This window comes from Mchenga conophoros, linkage group LG18, assembly GCF_057382185.1.
Source record: "Mchenga conophoros isolate Kocher_MC1m ecotype Shallow Benthic linkage group LG18, M_conophoros_male_GT1.1, whole genome shotgun sequence".
Classification (NCBI taxonomy): domain Eukaryota; kingdom Metazoa; phylum Chordata; class Actinopteri; order Cichliformes; family Cichlidae; genus Mchenga; species Mchenga conophoros.
The window spans coordinates 12,598,284-12,624,592 of record NC_140543.1 but is presented as its reverse complement, the minus strand read 5'-3'; the positions used below and the strand labels follow the sequence as shown (position 1 = coordinate 12,624,592).

Below are 26,309 nucleotides of genomic sequence, written 5' to 3'. Positions count from 1 at the left end.
TCTCCATAAGTGCCATTCCTGATGTGGTGTCACATAAATGAAGTCGATAAACATTGATCAGGATGGAGGGGGTGGAAAGTCCTATAGATGCTGGTGAGTCAGTGTACACATAAGCGCACAGGTGATGCAGGTTTGCAAGTATGCTTCTTTCAGGCTGTCACATAAGGTGTTAAACCTCTTTATGCTGGCTCAAAAAGTAAATATCTAAAAGTGCTAAATTACGCTGCTCAATTCTGGCACCAAAACAACATTACTGCCATTTATCTGTTTAATAAATGCTCTTATTTTTTATTCAAAACACCTGACTTGTGCTCTGCTAATATGTGAATACAGTAGCTGTGTTAAAACAGCAGATATCTCCTTGCAGAGGTTTTCTGCACCTACATCGTCTTTTTATTATTATTATTTTTTATTACATGGTCTTATTCCTCATGGTGGCATTTAGACGAACCCAATTTTGAAGTAAAATCATTTTAAACAGGACTGTTGTAATGAAAAGATTTACTTGAAAGGATCAAGACTGTCCGCTCACTGGTTCCTCTAAAGAGTCCACAATGAAAATTTTATGCTACTGAACTACAGAAGGAATTATTTTAAGACAGTTATGAGAGGTGTGGTGTCCCTTATTTACTAGGCTCACTAACTGATGGTTAAACCTGACTACTTGACACTTAATATTACTGTACTTAAGTTCAAATCAAAAGTTTATCCTAAAAATGATTAAAGTTTAAAGTTTATTAAGATAATGTACAAAAAATGCCTTTAATTTGATGTGTCTAAAGAAGAGTCGCTTTAACTTTTTTCTTTTCAAATGGCATTTGCAAAACAAACAAATAAAACTATGAACAACGCAATTGTAAGTAAGTCAGTAAGCGTAACTCAATAAATGAAACGATAAGTTAGTAAGTGAATAAATAAAACAACTTTCACCGCAATGGATAAAGTTGCTTTAGTGCTGCATGAACAAGACATCCTCTCATCCTTTCTTTTGTTACAGCGACAGCTGAACCAGCAGTTGAAGCTTGCTAAGCGACAGGGTCAAGGACGAGTTCATGTTGCAAACAGAATGGAGTTTATCAATATTCAAATATTTAGACAAATTTGATAGGTTTATGGATAACAAAGTGCAGATCATTAATACGATCTGTAATGCCGATTGACAGAAAAGTGGAGATTTCTGGTGGAACAGCACCAGTTCTATTGCTGGGTATTTTAGAGCTGAATATGGATATTGGTTTGCTCAGTGCTCCAGTCATGTTGCTGAGCCTCTTCTTTCCTCGATATTGAATACCCCTTGTCTTACGTTATGTAACCTTCTGTTGGTGCCACCAGTGCTGACAGTGGCAGAACACAAGGACTGTACATGTCTAAAAATGTCCTCCTAATACCCCCTCCTGAGTCTTAGATGTGAAAGTAAAAAGGACAAGGCGTTGCTGTGACATAAAACAGTAGGGAGCAGAGCTAGTGGAGGAAAAAAAAAACTTTCTTTCTCTCTGTGGTCTAAATTCTGGTGACCGAAAAATCATCATACTTTACAAAATCATCCCAGTTATTCAACTTCCACTGTTGCCACCAATAAGTTAGTAAAAATTCTTGAATAAAAATATCTACCTTCCACCTTTATTTTTGTTCTCTCCAAAGACAGATAAACTAGTGAGAAAAACATATTGATATTACCATTAAAATATGTCAGTGCTAAGCAGACTGTTTCCTTGTGAATCTCATTGCAAGAGTGTTGGAGCAGCTTTTGAGTTGGAGCAATGCTCCCTATCCAGTCATTCATCAGTATTTAAGGGCAAGAGACTTGGATTTAACCTTAAAACATTTTAGTGGCAATAGCTAAATACAGCCCAAAGCTAAGAGAAAGGGTCATAAAGCACTAGTTTTATTGCACTAACATGTCATAAAGGTAATTTTCTTTTCTACACACACACTGCTCTAAAAACTTCTTTTCCTTGAACTATAACCACAGCCTCAAGTGGACCACTTCACATTCTCCAAAGCCAGTTCGGAGACAGGAACCTTGAAGCAAAGTATTAAATCACTGAAGGCGATATAATGCTGGACAGATGAAGTTGCTGCTGTATTTAGGATAACAGTGTAGTTATTTGCCAATTTACTCACACATCCTAAAGAGCTGAGCACAATCCCCTTACTGCAGAGACACATATGAAGTCTTCTGTTCTCACATGGTGAATATAACAATGGAGCCAACTTTACCATTAAATGTATTAGTCATTCCGGATGAAAAATGGATAGTCATTTCTAGCTAATTATAATAGCACCTTTTACCAAATAGATTTTATTAGCTAGTGCTGTTTCTGGCTCACTTCTTTCTGCTTTAGATCATGTCATTTAAAAAAAAAAAAAGGATGAAAGTTTCCATTAATCTGATGCCTGCAATATAATGTGAAATAATTGAAGCTAAAGCTGTATGTCCCAGGGAAAAGTCTGCATCACCAGCTAATGATTTTAGACATTCAAATAAAAAAGCTGTTGTTTTTTAAGATAAAACAAGTATAATAAATCACAGGCCTAATTATAGCTGAGCAGCTTCGCTTACGCACTTGCTTGCTACATAGGATACCTGAATAAACAAGATAGAAAACGTGGCTTTTACGTTTTTTGTCTGTCCACCTGTATGTTGCTTTTTTATTATTATTACAGCCCTTTTAGTGAAAACTGTAATAAACTCAGAGCTGGATATTTGGTAGTGTGTGAACCTTCATGAATCCATCACAGAACTGCAAGTAGTCTATAAACTACAAGTCGGACAAAATTTGTGGCAGAAATCTGGCACCTACAGACATTAGACAAATACACCACAGTATATGCACTACTCTGAGTAGAGACTTTCAAAATATGAAATTTTCCTTGGCTTTAAAAGCAGCTCAATTATTGCTGTTGCTGGTAAATAGTTAGCTTGCAATCCTTAGCGTAATGTTCAGTTAGAACCTCTCAGTCAGATGACTGTATTTCAAAGTTAGACGTAGCTTTTGGATATCATTACGACTGTGGTCTAATTTGTTCGTTTTAAGTCTGGTTGAACACAACATGATGCTCACATAATGCATTATTGCTCCCATGGAATCCTATATAGGCTATAGCCGTGTGTGCTTTTAGGGTGGAGTGGTAAGGTGTGCAGCATCCCTTGTTTCCTTGACTTGTGTTGTCAAGATAAAAATGCTCAGCTCAGTGCTTCATGACTCGTCTCCATTAACCAGTGGGTGATGTCACATTGGCTATTGTCATTATTAATATACAGAGGATGGGACAACTATAGTAAAAAGTAATTTCCCTTCTGTAATTTCCATCTGCAGTAGTTTGGCAGCATGGCACTGTTGGGCCTCGTAATTGAAAGAGCAATGCCTAACGTAAAATTCAACCCTTTTAATCAGCTTCAGATATTATGTCTGCTTTATTCATCAACAGGCCTCAGCTGGTCATGAAAGTGATTGTCAGTCAGTTGTTAGCCAGCTGTTAGTTATCAATTAATTTTGAAATGGGGAAAGTATGAAAATGGCTGTAATTCCCAAACACTTAATATGTTTTTTTGTAAAACCCCTTGCATTAAAGCTACATGTCATGCACAATATAGATCTAACTGTACCTGGAAATAATACGTGGGGAGAGCAAGAGCGCTCAGCTCTTCGCATTAATAACACTGCCAGCAAAAACACTTGCTTATATTGTCTGCTGAGCACATTGTCCACATGTGTTTTTGTACTTCATGTCTTTAAGGCTGAGTGTTAATTCTCAGCATTTCACGTTTTGGTTGAGGATTTGGTTCAAATTTCTGAGCAAAGGTAAACAAATAATATAATACTGAGATCAAAACAAGGAGTCGTAAGAGTGTGGTGGTGGTGGCCTGCGGGGTGATGATGGACTGAGGCCTATGCAGACAGTTGGTCATCACAGTCTCTAGGATCCTGGAGATTGTTCTTTCTTTGCTGATCCATCGGGATGACACCTTATGGGTCAGCTGATACCCTTCTGTGCTGCTGCTGATGTAGCTTGGCACGGGCTTGGCACTGAGTCGCAGGCCCACATAGGGTTTTGAGACAGATTTTCACACAGATCCACGAATGTAAGCTGCATTCAAGTCCTATTTAAAAACTGGGACATCTGGTCTTCCACTGTATTCTTTTTGTAAGTAAACAGAATAGCTCATCACACCTCAACTAGATAACATAGATTTAGCCTTTTTAATACAGTCGGGTGTAGACCAAACCTGCTGCTGCTGACTCATTTTCTGAATAACTGATAAGTCTGTTAGTGTTTTCTGCATCAGAAATTCTAAGCAAAAGATTTTGTTTTTTCTCTTCCAAAACTTTAAACCTTGCTAAATAAAATACACCCATACCTTTCTAGTGATTACATATAGTGAATTAGCCTTTTTCAAATACCCTGTGTTGGTTCTCAAAGGACGCTTTATAAGCAAGAGTCTGTCAAAAAAGGCATTTGCAACTCTTATCATAGATAGTAATTTAATGAGAGGCACTTATAATAGACTCTAGCACAATTAGATGTTTCATGACAACCTTTGGGAGTACAATTAATCTCTCAAATGAAATTGGTCTCAGTGCTCAATATGTCACCCAGTGGGATGCATCTTAATTTCTATTCATTGACCCTGCATGAATTAAAGCTCATTTCCTCAACGTGTAGCTTTGTGGTGGCTGCCACAGCAGGATGCAGGCTTTCAGTCGCACTAGCTCAGAAAAACGTCCCCTCTTCCCATTTGATTCAAGGATTAGATCTGATTACAGACTTGAGCTGAACAACCTCTGTGACAGCGGAGCAATCTCCTTTTCTTTGAATCTTCTTGTTAAATTTACATAAAATTGATGGGATTTTGTCTTGAGTTTCTTTTCATTCTCCCATGTTTCATGAGCACAACAAGAGCGTGTCACAACACAGTAAAATAACCAGCCATGGACAAAGAACCAGGGAGTTACGCGTTAACTGATATTATTATCAGCAACTGCTGTTGAGTTTAAAATCCTTTATAATGACATTCATCTATTGTCATTGGTTTGCACCTATCTAGAAACAATAAACCCGTAACTCTACATATGTTGTTTCTAATAATGTTACCATTGTTCAACAACAACACAAAGACATGTTTCGCTTTTTCGCTTTGGTGGAAGTGTATTGTGTAAGTGGGAATGTAAACATAGTTTTGACAGCAGTTCTCAAACCATGAAGAGAACCATGTGCCACACAAGCAAAGAAATAATACAACCAAAACTCCTTACGCACTCATAGTCCACATCTACTATATGACAGGTCGCCAGCAATAGAAAACAAGTAATACATCTTTTTTTTTTGCGTAGTCATGAAAATATCTGTTTTATACAAAATTAAATACAGTTACAGTATGTTACACCTTTTTTCCCCCCATACAGGTGAGTTCAAGCATGACTACAAAGCCTCTTAAAAAAAAAAAAAAAAAAAACATACTAGATTGGTACTTTTAGGGAATTGAAAACGCATGTGCAGCTTTTGGCAAAACAACAGACGCCCTTCCGCAAAGTAAAATCACCAGGGTCACCAAAGCACATGAAGGAGAAAGTGAGGGAAAAGAGGAAAGGAGAGAAGATGGTAGCAAGTAAGGAAGGAGGCAGTGAGGCAACATGATTTTAGTCCCGTCCACACTATTATATATATATATATATATATATATATATATATATATATATATATATATACTTTTTTTTTTTTAAACTTCAGATGATACTTAGAAATCATGTGTCTAGTTTTATACAGTTTGCTCTCAGGATGTGGGTATCTTTATCTGAGTGGAGTATCCAGTCTGCCTTTATTGAAGTATAAGCCAATGACAAGATCACAAAGCAAAGGCTCCAACCGTTTCCTCTGGGAAGTTATAAGACAGCAGTGATTTCACCAGACCTTTCATAAATCCTTCTATCATTCAGTATAACACATCAGTGCACAGCCATTTGCGCTAATAACACTGCCATCCACCACTGTGGCCTTGGATATACAAAAAAGAGTTGCTTATATTGTCTGCTCAGCACATTGTCCACACATTCTTTGTTCTTCATGTCCTTAAGGTTGAGTGTTCATTCTCAGCATTTCATGTTTTGGTTGAGGATTTGGTTCAGGTCCCTCAGCAAAGGGAAACGAATAATAGCGGGAACACTACAAGGGTAAGAGTGTGGTGGCGGCCTGTGGGGCGATGATGGAGCGAGGCCTGTCCAGACAATTGGTCATCGCAGTCTCCTGGACCCTGGCAGCGAGTTCTCTCGCACAGGATGCCCGTGAAGCCGGGGGAGCAATGGCAGCGTTGATGGTGGTGGCACGTGCCGCCGTTCTGACAGCGCAGCATCGCGTTGTCACACACCCGAGCTGCACAGACAAAGCAGAAAGGGCAGGGGAGACAGGAAAGCGTGATTAATAGATCACTCAGTGATAGGGCGGCAGAGAACATCAACAGGCAGGTTCACGGGGCACAAGCTGCCTCTTCCTGTCCTGTCTGTACTGCTCTGTGTCCTTAGATCACAGCTGACACATTAGAGAGGGTAAAGCCAAGGACTTCAGAAAGTGTGCAAAAAAAGGAAGAGGACACCGACAGCAAGGGTACATATTAAAAGAATATAATGCTGCCAACAGCCTCTGAAAATACTTAACAAAGGAACACAGACATTGTATGGATTCATGGATATTTTTAGTAGCGCCAAAGGGACTTTATAGCAAATAATTCTGGCAAAACAAAAGAGCAAGCAAACCATGGCTCTGATGAGGTGAATTTAATTATTTGAGAATCAAAGGATGCCAGAGTATTGTGAAACAGCCCCTCTGTGCTGAGGTGAAGAGAACAGAAAGAGGAGAAGACACGGGATGGATACCTGGCTCCATCACATCACCACAACCTTTCATATGCAAATGAGCATTTCCAGGTATTTCACCAGTAGCTGTTATTTTCTTCTCTGTAGTTAACCTTACAGCAAGCAATACAACATTGTCAGAAGAAGGATGTAATATCAGTGGCTGGAGTTTTACCGGCTAACAAACATTTCTTTGTTTTGATGTAGACTGATTAGGACTACATAAGTTAATATCCACATTTCCAGACAAAAACTCACAACTCAATTATCCCAGGAAGCCTCTCTGCTTGCAGAGGTGAAATCCTGGAAGAGGTAATATTTGCCAAGAGATTTCAGTGTAATTGGATATCTCTCCTTGCATAAATAGTAATCACATTTTTGGTTTTCAGTAATGTGGCTCATGCATCAGAATAAACTCAACAAATAATCATTGCTCATGCCAAAACCGATTAAGAAGGCATTGGTATTGCATTTAACTTAATAATATTCCCACCCACTGCACATAGACACCACTGCTGTTATGCACTTTAAATGGAAATTCCAGCTGTGGACACAGGGTTTTATCTTTAATATAGGATTTTCAATAACTTTGCGATGAAGTGTTGGAAATGATGCTTCTGGTAGATCTGCTTTTCCTGACATGTCTACATCTTCTTTGAACAGTCTCCAGACTTGTTTTGTGTTAGCCTTGTTATGTTTAATGGCCTTTCTGTGCTTTTATTTAAAGCGTCAATAACAGTGGCACTAAACAAGCAAATATGGTAGTCAAACCCTTTATTTTAATAGTAAGTTTGTTACTGTATGCAAAAGTTTTTTTCTGAAATAGAGACAAGGACAGGGCAAGACAAAGCATGACACATAAGCTAAGTAACACATGAGACAGGAATATAATTTACATGTAGATATATGTAAATGCAATAAACAAACTAAACTAATTAATAATAAAATGGGCCTTTGGCAAATCCAGTCTCTGTACACGGCTTGAATGTTGTGGGACTTTCAGATTACAACCATTTCATAACTAAATAGGTTGCCAATCAAATGTCAATGCATTAATCGTGTCTTTCTGTTGTGTGAAACTGACTGACTGGACCACCACGTGGGAACAATGTTGTAGTTGTTGCTCTCAAAGAAGGGACAAATATGACTGGGGAGATATTTTAACCAGGTGTGGTGGGAATGGACTCATGAATTATGGGTCCAGAGTGGGCGCAAACATTAATGGCCCTCTCGCAATTCCCCAATCAGTGATTTCTAGTCAGTTAAAAAAATAAAAATTCTAACAGCTAATGCAAACACCTGCTCAGTGTGTTTTGGAAAACACTTCAAGTCTCAGTAGTTTAGTCAACACATTAACATTGTTGCCTGTGGCCGAAGGATAATCTGTGTATCCTCCAGCAGACCCTCAGGACCATTACCTCTCTAAAAGCATCTGTAAAACCAATTAGTTTGCTTATGCAGAGGCTTAAGACTGTTCTGTCTTTGTTGTGCTGTCGTGACAAAAGATGCTTTACGCTATAAATTAATTATTATTTTTTTGTTATCTAAAGTGAAATGAAAACTTTCTCAGTTGGTTGTATTATAGTAACAAAGGACAGCAAACCAAGCATGGTAGAATACAACATCCACAAAGTAAACTACCTGGATGCAATACATTTCACATAACCGTGTACAGAAGAAGAACAGATTGGCTTACATCCACCCCAGCCCTCAACCCAGAGTGCTCCCTAGGTTTAAAATTGGGGTGTGGAACGTTTGTTAAATTACTTACTTTTTTTTTTTAAAGAATAAATCGTATTTATTTTCTCAGCTCTTCTGCTATCGCTGAAGTGACTAATACTTTTATCATGAAGTCTTCGTATATACCCAATATTTTTTAAACTATTGGACAAACATTAGAGTAAATCTATTACTCAGTTCTCCCCTGTGGTGATAATAGTTGTCAAGTTATATCAAGAAATATTCTATAAAGACAACAAATGCACCCAGTCTCTCCAGGCCTGCAATCTGAAGCAGCAAGATCATATAATCTAAAATAATTCCTGACATGAATATTTATTCAAGACCTGCTATTAGATGTGGTTTACTAACACTAGGTATCACACCATCTTCCATGAGAGAAAAGTGTCTTTTGAATCGGAAGATGTGAATGAGAAATTCATTATTATGGGTAGTTTAAATTTCCTGAGCTAGATTGTTATGTAGTTTACTTTTTTAAGTGACACATTAAATAAGTGCACTGGCAGTGAAAGTTAAACTGTCCTCCTGCTTCAAACCCATCCAGTGGCACATATGCATCTCTTAGTCAATAGGCAATGGAGCGGATGCTGGCAGCACAGTAATAATGTGGGAAATTTGGCAGAGCTGGTCCTCCTTCTATCTTCAATTTACATAGATGAGCCTTTCCCATGTAAGAATAATGGAATCTGAAAGGACACCGTGGGACACTGTAGGGAGCGTCCCTGTAGAGATTCCTCACTGTATGCCACACCAGCTCTTAGCTTAAAATTTGTAGTCTTCAGTCTGGCTCGGAGGAATTAATGAAAACATTAAAGGGCTATTTTTCAGCCTTTGTAAAGCACCCTCCAGAAGACATTAAAAATCCCCCCCCCTTTTTTAATGCAGTGGGTCTACAAATTTACCCTGTGTGACATCATTCACTCTTGGGCTTGTGCAAGTGAAGACACAGCAATTCCAGTCGTACCCAAGGACCGGCGTACTCTGCGGGAGACATATGTGCACCTCACACCTCTGTCACATGTGTGACATTTTAGCAATATAACTGTTATGACAGAGCCACTCTGGGGTTTTGGTGCTGCACGAAGCAACATGGAGAACATTTACCAAAGCAACAGCACAGAAGTGACAGGAAGGACAAACACCTGAATTATGTTTCCCATTGTTGTTTGTGGAATTGCAATTGTGACACAATTTAAAGCAATTGCATTGTGCTACAACTGGATTAGACTATTGTGGATACATTGAGTCTATTGTGGTTGTGACACTTTGGACTTATTCATCCTTCTTTTCTGTTTTTTAAAAGGAGATTGTAGTCTGTTTGTCCAAAAGCACACTCAGACAGTTCTTTTATCCTCTCATCTCTGTGAACTCTTGATGTCCTCACATACTCCGCAGCTGAAGTGTCTGAGATACCGAAAATCACAGCACGATAAGTTAAAAGGCACAAATCGATAAGCTGGATCACACTGTAGCTAGTGTCACTCTTTTAATTAAAGATCTAGATATGTCATGTAGTGGAGGTGTATTCTATTGAACATCCAATCTTGTTACATACATCTGTCTGTACCAGCCAATCGGGTTTATTACATGAATGAGGTTTGCTCATGATGACTGAAAGTGAGTCATAAAGTTTAAGATCCAATTTTTTAAAAAGACTACCCTGCAGAAACAAAATGCCCCTGTATTTAATTAAAGTTTAAAATATATTCATTCACAGTTATGCATTTAATATTTTTTAAAATGTCTCTATAACTATGGATTCGTACAGGTAATTGACTTTACCTGGAGACAGTTGTCAGATACAGGATCTTATTATCTGCCTGGAGACAGAATACTGTTGTTTCAATTACACTCAGTCAATATCTTTTGCCATGATGTCAGTGAAAGCTGAAACTTTCATTCAGCCATATCCCCAGTTATCGTATTAGCATGAAGGCTTCATCATTAGTCAGTAACTCAGCGCTCTGAAGTTCAATATAAACTGTCAGTTGTACAGTAGCACTTGAAGGTGGTGAGGATCTGAAGACAGAAAGTGCATGATTTTCCTTTTACTCGAATGTTGCAGTTGTTACTGCTTGTCAACTCAAAACTGCAAGATCTGAAAGTTGCATTTAAGAAAATTTTAGTATATGTGCTTAGTTACTTCTGGGCCGACAGTATGATGAGGACAAGGCTATCACTTTTATGTTGATATGCTATACTTCAATGCAGCTAACATGCTACCAGTTTAGCTTAGCACACGGGAAACACGGGAGAAACCTCTGCTAATGTAGTTTGTTAGTTGATTTTTTTGTGTGTTTTGCTTTTTATTGGGTCTTCGCAAACAACAGAAGTGCGTATTAGGTCAACTATATACCCATTATTATAGTCCAGACTGGTTTGTTGTAAATGCTATTTACACTTAAGAGCAATTAAATCAGCGGGTGTTCAGGTTAAGGTTTTAGTTTTATATATCACAAATCAACAGAAAATTAACAGATAATTTTCTAAATAATTACTCAAAACATTGTCTGCTTCAAACTACTGGTGGAGTAACATAATCCATTTAAAGATGTCACGTTTGATTTAGAAAATTCTTGATGGAGTTGTTGTTTAATGGCCAGTTTCATTTAATTATTTTTTGACGGCAGAAAGATTAGATTATTGTTTAATCTCATACACAGTTTTACAAATCCAGAAAAAGAAAAAAAAGAGGGAACCCCCCTCCCCATCTTAATTGTGGAAATCCTCAAAGTCTTCTTTTAATTTTTTTCTCTCCTGGTTGTGAGAGCAGTGGTGCAGATGTGACTTAACACACACTACACAGAAAATCTGGGTTTGAGGATTATCTGGAGATAGCTGGAGATCAATCTACATAAACCCCCCCTGGAGCCTATTCTCTCCTTCCTTCTCCTTCTCCTCTTTTTTCTCCCTGTTTTTTCTTCTTCTTCATTTTTTTCCTTTCAGAACGTGGCAGAAAGGGTGCACCCCTAGAGAACGTACTGGGTAATTAAAAAAAGGGCATGATCAAAGGGGTTAGAAGGCTGTGGACTCGGTGATCATGAGGCATGTGGTCCATTCCCTGCAGTGTTCTCACAACAAAAGGTCTGCCTTGTAAGGACCAGCGTGTGTTTGTTTGCATGCAGGATGAAAGCATTGGGGCTTTGGGAAGACAACCTACTGCACACAAGAATTTGCATATTCTACATTACACTTTTGTTTTTTTCCAAACGGTCAATCAATAACCAGTCGATAATTTTTTATCTATGGGTAATGTCATGCTGAAGTTACAAAGCCAATAAGCCTACCTTGATTACGATTTGCAACACCAAGAGATGAAGCATTTGCCCGATCTGTGTAAAAATGGGAAAGGTTATGTATTACACTGGCTGTCAAATAAGTCATGCTGTTATTTAGTTAAAGCACAGGGACAGCATGCATAGTTGCTGGTTTTTACAATAATGACCTTTATCAGGCCAAAGATATGTCCAATTTTCCAGAAGATTCCTGCCATACATTTGGAGTAGTAAATTGCTTAATGTAGAATAGTGTGCATGCAGCTTAAATGAATTTTCCACAGTACAAAGATAGCAATGTGTATGCATGGTAGCTGCTTTTGTTATCCAGTATGTGGAGACACCTTCAGGCATCAACATGCAGAGGGAAGCATGGCTGGAACCACACCTTCATTTAAAAAAAAAAAAAGGTTTTCCTTTCTTTAGGGCAAATATCTGTCTGTGCGCTTAGAACAAATATTCTAGTTTGGAAAGGAAAAATCATTCTGATACACTGGCCAGACACTCGGGACTTCCACCATATTTTATAAACTCGCCAGTACCAAGATGTATCAATTGTTACCATTATTTTGCAAGTTTTCACATAATAGCTACCAAATATACATAATATTTCTAACCACCAATCCAATTTATGCATAGCTTAAAGTAATGAATATGGCAAATCTTAAGATCTGAATTTGTTTTAAACCTCAAAGATTATTCAGACTGGCTTATGGTATAATTAAAACCCAGAAATTTGATAGCTTAATTTAAAGAAGTGTAACTGATTTAGTGCCATATGGGAATTAATGCACATTGTTTTTTATTTAATATGGCAAAACAATCATTTCAAACTATGAAAACCGGCAGCATGAAATATGAAAAACTGCTGGAATGTGGAAAAGGTTTGAAATAAATTAGAGGAATGTTAAAAGGTTAAATTTTTATTAGTAGGATAAACTCTAAAGTTTTCAAACACTCTTACTTTTATGTCAGTGATCATTATTAGAACTACACTGGAGAAACTCAACCTCACGCCATGCATCGTTTCACCCCCTCAATAGACGTAGGGTATTAGGATTCAATTCTACATGAGTGCCCTGGTAGGATGGATTTTTTTCCCCACTGTGGAAAACATGCTGATCAATGGTAATGGCAACGTACAGCACAATTTCTCACACAACATCATCAGTCAAACAAGAGTTAGCCATGACTGAGGGAGGAAAATATTAGTCAGCATGCCAATAAAAAAGCCTGATCAACTTACGCACTGGTCCGTGATTACTGGGAATACCTGCGGAAAGAGCAAGGAAATAATGTATCATTAATGCATTGACTCATTTCTTTTTACTCGTGAGAGAAAATATTGTTGATGGTGCTATTTACTTTGAAAAAACAAAAAACAAAACACCAGCACTTATCACATTGATCTCCAGTGCATTCGCTGATTAGCAGCAGCTACTGTATTGCTCTAAAGAGAACCTGACCACTCCGCCTTCTTCTGATGATAATAACAGGCCTGCTGGCAACAAAATGTCAACCGAATCAAAACTCTATTGAAAAAGTCTTGTCATCAGCAGTTTCATTCATGTTTTCAATAAACAGAGTTTTTCTCTCTCATCTGCTTTTGGCTTATGTTCACCGTTTTTCAATATCATCTTTGAATGAATGAATCAACACATCAAACGTCATCTACAAATGCTAGTTGCTGTAATCGTCTTTCATTGTCAGGTTCGTGGAACTTCCTAATATGTAGCTCATTAAACACACTGGGGAAGAAGAACAACAAAAAATTACCTTCAACTGTCTTAAAACAAAACACACATTTGCAAACAATGACAACCTGACAATCCATGTGTGTTTCGATCTGGCTGTGGATTCACCATCTTTGTGTGATATTTATCACCAAGCAAATGTGACTCCAGGATTAGTGCAATTTTGGATGCCTTTCACAAGCTTTATCACTTTGCGTCACGTGATTATGTTTCACTGGGGGTTTTAATATTGTTTGCAGCCTATTCATCACTAAATTACCTGTTACAACAACTGTTGAAAAAAACGGAAAATCAGAGATTCTGAGCTCCAATTTGCAAAAAGCACATTTAGGCTGCAATTTCTCACTCATAGCTTTATGTGAGAAATGGAGGGCAAACAATATTGCCCTTTGAAGCCAAAGCACATTCTACAGTCTGATCAAACTCTCAGACCCAACCTGCCTTAACCTCTGAACCTGCTTTGGAACACAAGATGAGTTGACGCTCTTTGCAAAGTGAACTGTCAACATAATTCTTGAAGTGATTCCTCTTCTGCTCTGAAGGCAACTTACAGACAACACCCCTTTTCCCCCACCACCACCACCTACACACACACACACACACACACACACACACACACACACACACACACACACAGAGCTATTTACTTCAGAAAATCATGGATTTGAATCACTCTCAGTCTTTCTGCTGCTGACAGCTATGGCCCCTAGCAACTCAGTGCACCATTTTGGGCTAAAATTTATTAGATGAAGGGTCACGTATGTCCATATATCTGCATGTACAGTGGTTTTGAATATGTAATAGACCCTGCCCTGTTCCTAGCGGTGAGATAAATGACTTCCGAGATTAAAGAGGAAGACTTGATGACAGATGAAAGCTATTAAATCGTAATTACATTTCGCATGTTCCACATATTTGTGGTAATATAAGGGCTGTATGTTTAATATCCTCATGGGAAAAATGAGCTTCACATAATAGGTAAAGGCATATTATTGGACCCAAGCTTAGAAATAAGAATCATTCAAGACTAAAGTGTGTTCGTTCAACACCTGGGGGACCAATATTGTTACGTCACTACCATGTGCAACATTATTGCATTTTATGCCACTTCCAAACAACTGCTAATATTGCTTTTGATATGGGTAGACCTTGGTTTCATCAGTTCAGTGCAGATGCGGCCAAGTGTTGGATTTTTTAATAACACCCTGTCAATCTGACAGTGAGCACCACATTGCCAGGAGATTCATAACACAGAGGAGGTGTAGGGGTAAATCCAGCAATATCTCCTTAGAGTTCACAAATGTTCCCACAAACAGACTCCCACACACAATCGAGTGTGGTGCGTGAGCGTGTATGTCATGCGTGTGCGTGCACACAGCTTAGCGTGCATACATGCAAACAGGAGACTGATAAAAAAATTCTAATGAACGAATAATCATCCAATCCATCAATGAGAAATTTCCCTTAGAAGAGCAAGAAAACTAGTGTTACTGCACAAATTTACCAACACAGCGGATCGATAGCAATACCATATCTCTGTACAAATCTAATCATAACACGATGTCTGAGAATTCAAGTGAGACAATCAAACTGAACATCTGAAGAACTTGCTGTCAATCCCAGCAGACGGCTGCTATGAGAGTGTTTCTGACTGGAGGCTGAATCAGAGCGAATGGGGGACCAGAGGGCTAGATCTTCCACCATCTGGCCTTGCCTGGCCGTCTACCACCATATCCCTGCGTGGCTGTATTAGATTTATTGAAGCAATGAGCCCCCTGCCTCAGGCATGGGATTTGATAAATGTGACTCAACTCCAGTCCAAGATTATAATGGGGATAATGCAAAAGAGCACCTTCTGCCTCAGAGATACCAAATTCACACTTGTCATGGAGTTGAGGTAGCAATAACAAATTCAATGTTAAAGTGTTACTACTGTAGGAGGACTATTGACACTTATTTAACTGTGAATACTAAATGAATGAAATACAGAAAATAGGTTACCAGTGATGCCAGTGACCCTAAGACTAACAGGTTACATTGAATTTGAGTCAGTGATCCCATTGCGTTCGCATCCCAGGGCACAAAATACTTCTATTCCGTCAGATGCAGAGATATGGACAAGGTGTCCTTTGGTGTCAGTGCCTTGACTTGCTGGCTGCAGTAATATTAGACACAGAGAGATTAAAGTTCTCTGTTAAAGCTCGCTATAGTATGCCTTACGTTTGTCAGACAGGAGAAAGCTGTCTGTGACCTGCTCAGGAGCTTTCCCCTTCCCAACATTAACCCTTCACACTGAAAAATGGAGACTTACTCAGTATGTTTAAATGTGACACCGATGAATCCTTTACATACACATACATCCATATGTCACATGTTTGGACTGAGTCGCCCATCTGGTTATTGTCTGACAAAACATGAATGTGAACAGGGTTTTTTTTCCGCTGTATTTTTCTATATTTTTTCTATACTGGCTTTGCTAACTACTTGGAAATACTTTAAAATTATTTATAAGTAGCAATTTAATACAATATCAAAATAAGAAAATTATAGGATCTGAAAAAAATCATTAGCGAGAACAAATACTAGTGCATCTAGTATTATCAAGAGCTTGATGCTGATTTCCTTTCCCAGCAGTACCAAACATCTACCCACACCACCAAAGCTACTACCAAATGGTTTGCTGACCTTCAGATTACTGTGCTTGACTAACCAGCCAACTTGCCAGACTTGAACCAGGTATTGTCAAGACAGATAAGAAACAAATGACCCAGAAATACAGATGAGCCAAAGACCGCTTTTAAAGTGCCAAAAGCTGATCTGCTCCAAACCACACCACACTTTACCAAGTAATTCTTGGTAATCTACCGAATGTTTAAATAGACATACATTTGGAAAGCTGTACATCATTTATTCTAATAAATTGAGACAATTGAGTTTGATTGTTTTTTTGTGAAAACACAAAAAAAGCTTATATTATTTGACTTTACATGAAATGAATATTGAATAAATGAAAGCTCACCCTTTTTATTTATGAATTTTTTTTCATATTTTAATGTTTTTGTGTTTATAACTAATATGTTGTAATTTCTCTTGACAAATGATTTGAGTAAACTATGTTGAAAGGCTGTGCACTCTTGGAATACCCAGCTATTCACCAGTCAGCTTGTCACAATGTAAACATGGGTCTTTTAACGAGTTTCACCTCAAATGTCAAAAATACAAGTTATACTACTGATCATTGTCAAATATGATGTGACATGCAAGTCCTCAGTATGCAGTTTGTTAAATCTACAATGCATTAGAAAACATAGTCAAAAAACTGGGCTACAAACAGCATCTGGCAAAAATGCAGTGCAGTGGCAAAGAGCTGAAATCATAAAGAGGCAGAATAAGCTCTCAAAGAGAATGAAAAAAGATGTTTCATTGTGGCTCCCTTTATTGGTAACAAGCAGCAAGAGTGGAAACAATGTGCTGCCAGCCACTTGCAAATTAGCTGCATGGCCAGTGCTTGTCCACATAGCATTACAAGCGCTTCCGTACTTACATATATTTGCAGTTCCTTTGGGTATAGGGAGGTAGGACCCCACACTCCAGGCTCTTCCATGGTAGTGCTTCTTACAGCGGCTGCAGTCTGGCCCTGTGGTGTTGTGTTCACACTCACAGCCCAGCTTCCCCTTGTCAAACACACAGCTGTTGGCATGCAGGTTACACTTGCACCTGAGACACAAGAATAACAACAAAAGACAGAGACATGAATAGGCATCATTCTGCATCCATTGAATCAATACTTTCTGGAGGGAATATGCATACCCTGCCCTCGGTATGTTTTTTTGCAGCTTTCAAAGTTTTTGACAGTGGTAAATTAAAATCCTGGTGGGTTATCTGACTTGGATCGTTCCTCCACAAAGCTTCATTATGCTCTCCTTTAAAAAAAACAAGGCCTCATTTGTTACTGCCCCTGCGGAGAGAACGGCAATGCGAATAAGGTCACTTTTGCCACTCTTGCTCTAAATGAAAGGCACTCTGTAAGATTCGCTAATTGAGCACAAAGCAGGGATCTGATAGAGAGATGATACAATAAAGAGAAGCTGGGCAGCCAGAGAATACTCCTTTTTTCTTTCTCTTCAAAGTTATTTGGCAAGGGAGCTTCCAGGCAGGAAACCCTACCAGTTGGCAAAGCTGGTTTATTAGACCGAACTGTGGCAGAGCTGACAGATTCTCCTGACAGGAGAAGAGAAAAGGGCGGATGGCTTTCAGGCGCTCCAAATCCACCTCCCTTCTGACCACATGGAAGAAGCATGCGCCTATGCTTGCTGAAAAAGAACAAGCTGTTTGCAATTTGAGTCTCCTCTGAGTGTTTCTAAACAACCTGAATGAGCAGACAGTAAACTACGTACACTTAGAATATAACCTTTTTTCCATTTGTGTTAACTCCAAGGAAAGAGCTCTACCCGAGGCAGAACAAGCTGTTTTTGTCGCCAAATGAGATAATACAGTTTCATATAGTAAGTGTTCCAAATATAATTCCCTTTATTTGATTTCAGTCCCATGAGGGTAAAAGGTTACAGCTAGTGACCTCAGATCTTGTAAGGAGGAGGGCACTGATACAGAAACAGCTGGGATGCAGGCCATTGAGTGAATCTGACACGGGAGACCTCCCCAGAGGTTTGGTCAGCTCATGGTTTCACATCATGCCTATGTTTGTTTTTACAATGTGCTTCCGAGGGAAGATTTCTCTCATTTGAGAGTCAGGATCTGGGTATCTGTTTCCTATAATCACCGCTGAACATGAGACAAAGAAATAGCAGCAGCAATCTGAAATACATCTGTTCTAATTGACTTTCTGGCCTTACTGTGACATCTCACTTTAATGATAGATAACTGCGGGAAACAAAGGAAACTAGACCCCGTCTGGTATTGCTGTTAAACAGAATTAGAGAGTCAGTGAATAAGCTTTAAAGGAGCGGTTCTCAAACTATTTCTGCCATGGCCTACTTCAATCAATACCAACAAAAGAAGCTCAAAAGTGTACTTTACATAAAATAATAGTAGAATTTAGATAAAAACAGGACATTAAATAACCATCAGCACAATAATATCAGAACTATTTTAAAACTAGGATTTAGACTTTCCTTTTTTACTTACAGTATGTACAATGACAATTGGATAAACTGACCCTGAATCCAACCCTAGTTATGCTACATTACTTGGGCTACTGGGGCTTTCCATGATGCGTGAGTGTTTCTCCTTCTCTCATACTTTTTCACTCATGCTGCGTTTATACACAACTTTAGTAGTTTTTATTCATCTCTGGTTCTCACATGTCTTTGTCCTGTCTCCCTCCCCTCTCCCCCAAACCATCGTGACTTGTGTGACATCGTGACATTGATGTCGTCACATCCTTGTGACTGCTTCTGCTGGAGGATTCTTCCTGTTAAAGGGGAGTTTTGCCTTTCCACTGCCTCCAAAGTGCTTGCTCAAAGGGGATCATCTTTGTATTATTGCAGGGGCTTTACCTTACAATATATAAAGTGCCTCGAGGTGACTGACTGTTGTGATTTGGCTGTGTATAGATAAAACCGAATTGAATAGAAAAAGTCTCTATCTATCTATCTATCTATCTATCTATCTATCTATCTATCTATCTATCTATCTATCTATCTATCTATCTATCTATCTATCTATCTATCTGTGTCTAAATGCACGCACACAAATCATCTTTCCTCATTAGCAACCATTATAAATTGCGATGAATATTGGACGACAATCACAGCAATGAAATACTAGTGCCTCTTACCACGCATTCCCTATAGTCCTTAACTTTTTAATCAATTAAAGTCCCCGCTTCATAAAATTAATGACTGGGTGTAGCTCTTCTGCCATGCAGACAGCATCAGCTCCCTGAAGTCAAGAGCGATGAGATTTGACCTTCCACTTAATTAAAAACCAGCAAAATCTGGATCATCAGGCCCAACCGGTGCAGCTAGCAGGCTGATAGAGTAGAGGATGTGGACTCGGGGGAGCTTGGGGATGTGACGCTTTTGCCACTGGCAATGTCATATTGAAATCAGAGAATTTTATTTTTTAATAAATGGTTTTGGCCACAAGAGGAAAGCGGTCCCCTGTAATTCCAACCTATTGAGCTCAAAACACTATAAAAACACATTTTATAATTGCTGGTTCAGTACTGATATAGGCGTGTTTTGTCTGCAGTGAGGGGATTATTAAACAATTACAACATGAGCATCTCAATAAATACAAATGACACAAACAGGTAACTAGCACTAAAATATTAAAATCTTCCCATCAGTCAATTATGCAACAAAGTAACAATGAACTCTATTTCAAATGCCAAAACAGCTGACTGCTGCTGTGCAAAGAAAGAAAATTTTTTAAAATGTGGTAATTTAAAAGGAGCAACACTGCAGATTTAACAGGGTGGAATAGATGTTTCATCCTACTACTGCTGTCAACAAAACAAAACAAAATAAAGCAAAAGGAGTCTTTAATCTTGACATTAAAAAAGAAGACATTATAATACTGCTAATTTTTGCTACATGTGGAAAATAAAGAGACATACGGATCTTGATTCCAACTAAATTTGCTGCCTGCTCATGCAATTAGCAAATTATTAAGCAAGATGGATTTTTGGTTTATTTTCTGTTGATACTCTCGAGTAGACAGCAGAAGTGCCTTTTCTTCTCCTCTGGCTGCTGCCTAACCTTGGCTTCTCCTAGCTGCTTGGCACTGTGTTGACAGGCTCACTATGTCTAACACAGCTTTTCTTCCCTGTGACAGCTTCTAGCATCACTGATTCAAGACAAGAGAGAAGTACAGAACTTAAGTTAAATAGAGAGCCTGAACTGGCAGGTTAGAGAAACTTTCTTTTTGTTTTTATTATAGTTTTTCTTTCTTTTTTCATTTCCCTTTATTACATTTTTGTTGCTAACCGTCAAATTGGATTTTCCAAACGGAAAAAACCCCCCATTAATTTATCTACTAGAGTGTAGTTTTACTTCAGACAAATACCTGTAATTACTGCTGTTTTCTACAGTTATATAAACGTATTATTGTGAAGCAGCACTGACTAATAAACCACTGTAATAAACTATTTTGATAAAAATTATATTTTTATTACAATTTCATTTAAGAAAACATTTCAAACATTTTAATAACAAGAAATCTTAGTTGAGAAAAGAGGCATCACACTAGGTACCTACTAATTTGTGCTTATTAACATGAATAATAAAAATGTAATTCCACCCCCAAAATTGACTTCTTGGACAGTCTGTTAGGAACGTTACCTTAAAGAATCATATTAGATAATTCCCTTTAAAATGCAATACAATCATGGTCAAGTGATTGAATTCCTTGAGTTAGTTCCTTAAATTATTGTCACTTTCGATCTAAGACTAGATATCCACTTAAAGAGGTCAAAGTGACCACAGTTGGCTTGTGGAGCCAGCCTCAAGTGGGCACTCGAGGAACATAATGTTTTGCTTCTGCACTGGTCTGAATCTGAAAAAATATATACTTCTTTTTTCCTTTTGACAAGCTATATAAGCTAATTGATATAATTGATGGGTGACAAATTCAATTTAGCTGTCATGGTTTCAAGGTCTCATTGGTTACTGCGGGCTCTCTAAGTGCATCTTGATCTAGCTCTTTTTATATTCACTTTATAAAAAAAATCTTTCAGGTTTGTGTGAAAGGCAAAGTTGATGTGTTATTGAACAAATAAAAGTAAGAAGTGACAAAGTGCAATGGAAACAGACTTAAAAAAATCATTTTGTGAGATTACATTTTCTGCATTAGTTTAACGGCACTTTCAAGATACAGTTAAGATGAAAGAGAAACCTGTCTGCAATTTATGTTTTCTGAAGCACTTTATTAGGACAGAATCAATATTATTAGTAACATATATACTTTTCCTACAAATTTTCCATGTTGAAAAGGTCTGCTGGTGCACTGAGTCTGGCCTTTACCTTTTATAATTCCCAGGATAGCGCTGCTAACTTTAGCCTGAACATAGGTCCAGTCAATCAAGTGTGCTGGTGTGCAGGAACATGTGTGCAGACCACTGACATTAAAGAAGATGTTGGTTATATATAAACTTGTTCCAGTAATATTTTACTGTTAGCAGATTAATAAATCACCAAATCCATGTCTACCAAAAAGCTACATAAAGCTTAAATGCTACAAACTCTCTGTTTCTAACTTATTTCACATCTTACTTTTTTATCTTAGGTCCATCCATCCATCGATCCGTCTTAGTTATTTATCTAATGAGTCTATCACGGCTGTCACAGGGCAAGAGACAGGATATACCCTCCACAGATCCCATTCCATCACAGTGCTAACACAGAGGGACAGACCATTTACAGTCCCATTCACACCTATAGCCAATTTTGAATCACTAATTAACTTAATAGCAGGACTGTAGGAGGAAGCTGGAAGCCCTTTTTTTTCTTTTACCACTTCAATTAATTTGTTGCTGCTATAAATATTATTTCATGTTAATGTGTTAATGTGCGATGTGCCTTGTTGTAGCTGGTTCAACTTGGATTCTTGAAATGATATAATTTACTGTGGTTGCATGCAAACTAACACTTCTACATAGTTAGGATATAAACTGCTAGAGCGTTGTCCACTGCTATGAAAACAGGCAAAATAAGAACACCTCCATATAACTTACACTTAAAAAATACAACAGATTAATACTATTAAATTATTATTATTATTATTCATTATTATTCCTATTTTGTCAAAGAGCATCACTGCAAGAAAATTGTCTAAAAAAGCTGAAAATGTTTATGTTGGTACTACTGTCAGATTTTTTTTTTTCTAAAATGGACACACAGTATCTTAGAATGGATAGCCTTTCTCCCTTTTTCATTCGAGATTTAACCCATGGCCGACACTTTGACTGATAAGACTGAGCAAACCAGTCTCCCTCAGCTCCATATCTCACCTGTTTCCTCACACAAGTCACCCATGGTCAGAGTCCGTAATGTGCCTCCATGCTGTATAAATACATACTGAGGTTTCCTGACACTTTTTCTCTACAAGACACTGTACTGAGCCTCACATATCCTGACCAGTGATAGCTTTGACAGATATGGAGAGATCAAGGCTGTTGAGGGAAACTTTGGCCTTGGTGAGAGTTTTAGAATGTCAATGTGTTGCTGGGAAAGACAGAAAAAAGGCCACCACCTAACAGAGAGATGGTGGCTGTTTGAATGAACACTGTAGTGCAAGTACGCTACAGGGCTCCAAAATAAGAAAATCAGAAGTCCTTGTTTTATTTTAAAAAGAATTATTTCCCCTGAAACAATATCTAACCTCTTTATCCCCAAAGGGGTTTCTGAGCTTCGTGCTCGAAAATGAAATGCCCAAAATTATTTGATTATTTCTCTGCAATTACAAACTCTGTGCTTACAATCTTGGTATCAAAATAAAGCTAACACTTGTGAAATTTCATCAGAGGTGTAAAGATTGCAGCAGATATTACTGTGTAAAAGTTACTGAGACTGGAACACAGAAAAAGGAAGTAGATTTTAACCTCGCCTAATTTCTTTTATTTATTTTTCAGCATATAACCATTTTAAAAATATGCTTCAGTTCACATTTCATTCCAGAAATTCAGTAACCAACATATAAACATCATCTGTGCAAAGATTTATTTTGATTTGTTTCTACAGTGAAATAGTGAAAAATTTACAACACTATCAATACATGAATAAATGTCAATTTTTGGTACACATTGGACACTAGGCCAGTTGAATTTTTTAGGTATTAAAGAGCAGAAATTAATTAATTTTATTAACAAGCCTAAAAATGCTTTTTTTACAAATATATTTTTCTAGGAATTAACCACACATTTACATGGCCTTTTCTGCCGTGCGCATGGAGCATTTAATTGGCCACTGGCCCTTTAAAATTTGAGGGGCTGTAACTTTGGTTTCTTTTGGTCAATTTGCATGATTGACACCTCTTTTTATTCGTTTGAGCCAATAGGAGCACAATAACGATGTCACGGTCATGTTACTTCAACCAATCAGAAGTTGCAAGGCCAAATCCCGTGGGCCCAAATTTACTGCATGTGGCGTCTGTCCAGTCACGTGTCTGTAGGTGGGTCTAAAATGGAGGTTGTTGACGGAAACGGCTCTGATGCAGCTAGTTAGGCATGGTAACTGCTGATAATCACGTGGCTACCGGCTACGACAAAAATAACAGAAATCAGGACGGTAAGCCAATTTCTGTCTTAGCATTTGCGCAGTGTGTGTTTTTGTGGTCTTCTTTTGCGACGCATTCAGTGAATTTTGGTCAGAGCGTGGTGAAACTTGGTGTTTGGGGTCAGTAATAGCTCTGGAAGATAACCAGCCTGTCTTTAGCCAGTTACATGAAGTTTGGAGAATTTCTTGTTTGGTGTTGTTTGTTTTGCGGATTTGTGTAACTGCTCGTTTAATCGTGGCTTGTTTTCGTTGTGTTTGGTGGTTGTAGAAACGATTTATAAGCGATTTTAGCTGAGATTCAGAGGTTTCTGTGGATACCACACATGTTGGGACTTATATTTCTCAACCCGTGTTATAACCGATTAAACGTGATCTCCTCCTTTTTCCCCCGGTACCAGGGGCGTGGGGCTTAAGTGGCTAAGACAATATTTACATTTCTGGAATAACCTTAAAACCAGTTATTGGGGAAATATATATCAGTGAGTGTCAAGGTTTAATGATATTACAAGTGGCCATGAAGTCATAATGGGTATGAATACTATGGTAATCTTTTTGAAGTTTTGTTTTTCCTGGGTGTAATAATTGCATTCAAACAGCAATTGGGTGCACAAGTTTGAATTGATTTATTATTTGATTTATTATGTATGGATTTATTATTGAAAAAATGTGTGTGTGTGTGTGTGTGTGTGTGTGTGTGTGTGTATACTTGGTTAATAAATTGCAACTTGACCAGGTGCGTGTAGCCATTAACAGGTGTGTGGCATAATTCCGATATTTGACCATCATTCTTGGCAAAGTAGAGTTCATTTAAATTGGTTGGTTTCCTGGCACAGACCAGGTTTTCCAAAACACAGGTTTGAGTTTGGGGCCTTTCCAGAAACTTAAAGTTAGCCTGCTTAATCCATTCCAGAACCAGGTTTAATTTGTGTTTGGGATCAACGTCATGTTAAAATACAAAATTTTGGCCCTAGTTACCAGCTAGCTGTTGATTTGAGGAGAAATTGAAGAATTTGGAGGTAGTCCTCTTCATTGTTCTGCAATGTATAAATATCACAGACAGCAAAAAAGTCCCAGACATGACGCTGCCACCACCATGCTTGACAGTTGGTACAGTGTTCTTAAGCTTGAAGGCCTCACCTTTACCTTTCATAAATTGGCATAACATCAAAATGCAATGAAAAGAAAACACAAGTCTTTCTACAGCATGAACAGAACAAATCCAGCTAACACAGTGAGCTTGCCAGGGTTTCTTTACATTGAATTCCTTCACATTTCAGATGGCATTGAAGTTTTTCACAAAAAGGCTGGTGAGTCGCAGAGTCACCTCATTACAGCAGCCTGTGTCACCGTGAAATTGAAGAGTCCGATTAGGCTTGTTTTTGTCGCTCTACGCTGTGGCCAATTTTGTCATTCTTCGCGGTGTTATGCAAACGTTGTCAAGCAAATTGTTTGTGTTCCCCATTGAAATATAGAGTAGCACCGCCAAGGCTCCACAAAACGCTGGAGAAATATTAGGAGTGGATCACAAGTTAATTCCCCCTGCTCCAATTTTCTGCTGAAGCGAAATGAAATTTGAATTTGCATGGCTTGGGCCACTGCCCCTGAAAGCCTGTGATTTGTTTACATGACAGGGCCTATTATTGAGGTTGTGCTTTGATGTAGGAATACAGTATGGTAATGTCTATCCCCCTAATCCCACCTCACTCCTCATGGTGGAGAGCTGTATCATTCGTGATGTGATCTAAGCAGCTGAGACAAGGAGGAAGTAGTGAAGGAACCAGAAAGGGAAAGCTATATTAATATGAAAATCAGAGTTTGGCTGCATGCTCTACAGTATATCTGACAGCATAGGCCCTTGCATGGGCACGCAGTCACCTAGTGCATTATGATGAGTGAAAGCATTAATACAATATTTTCAGGAAAATAGTTTTAGCACTTTAATAGGAAGAGGAGAGAAAACAATTTGCCACTGCATTCGTTAAGAGTGGAAACACCCACATAAACCTTTATATGCCCATATAGCATTAGCACTCAAGAAGCCAAAGCAACCTTGTCTGTTTCACTTCTGGTATAGCCTTATCGTACAATATCATACAATAAATGTAGCAAGAGAAAATTTGTGATGATTTTACTGGAAAAATGACTCTGATCCTCTCCGGAGACTGCTTATGTTGATTTACTTTCTCTATCTACCATATATTATTTACAAAGAAAACCTAGGCCTTAATGAGCACTAATTAAACACTGGAGACTAGGAGATGACTGGCAGAAAACATCGCAGCATGTGACAGACATCTGGTGGAAGATAAGTGAGCAGGCGTTGGCAGAGCTGGGAAGAACCTTACATTGGAAGCAGAGTAATGCTGGGGTCGTGTGAACCTGCACTTGAACCTGACTTTCAAACTCTGTCAATCAAGCTGGCTACAGCTGTCATGGTTCACAGGGCATGGGCTT

At 38.3% G+C, this 26,309-nt stretch overlaps 1 protein-coding gene across 3 annotated transcripts in view; it reads right to left on the bottom strand.

Annotated features, from left to right (window-relative positions):
• Window positions 1–5,733: 5,733 nt before the first annotated feature.
• LOC146553326 (netrin-G1-like) overlaps window positions 5,734–26,309 on the bottom strand; it is a 64,595-nt gene continuing 44,019 nt past the window's right edge. For 2 of the 3 annotated variants that reach the window (XM_085254978.1, XM_085254976.1), the window contains exons 4-7: window positions 17,165–17,337; window positions 13,113–13,139; window positions 11,879–11,923; window positions 5,734–6,372 (exon numbers count right to left, since the gene is read on the bottom strand). In XM_085254978.1, coding sequence (XP_085111104.1) covers window positions 6,134–6,372; window positions 11,879–11,923; window positions 13,113–13,139; window positions 17,165–17,337 — 484 coding nt within the window. In that variant the 3' untranslated portion in view covers window positions 5,734–6,133. The remainder of the gene's footprint in view (window positions 6,373–11,878; window positions 11,924–13,112; window positions 13,140–17,164; window positions 17,338–26,309) is intronic. The other variant, XM_085254979.1, reaches the window with a different exon arrangement.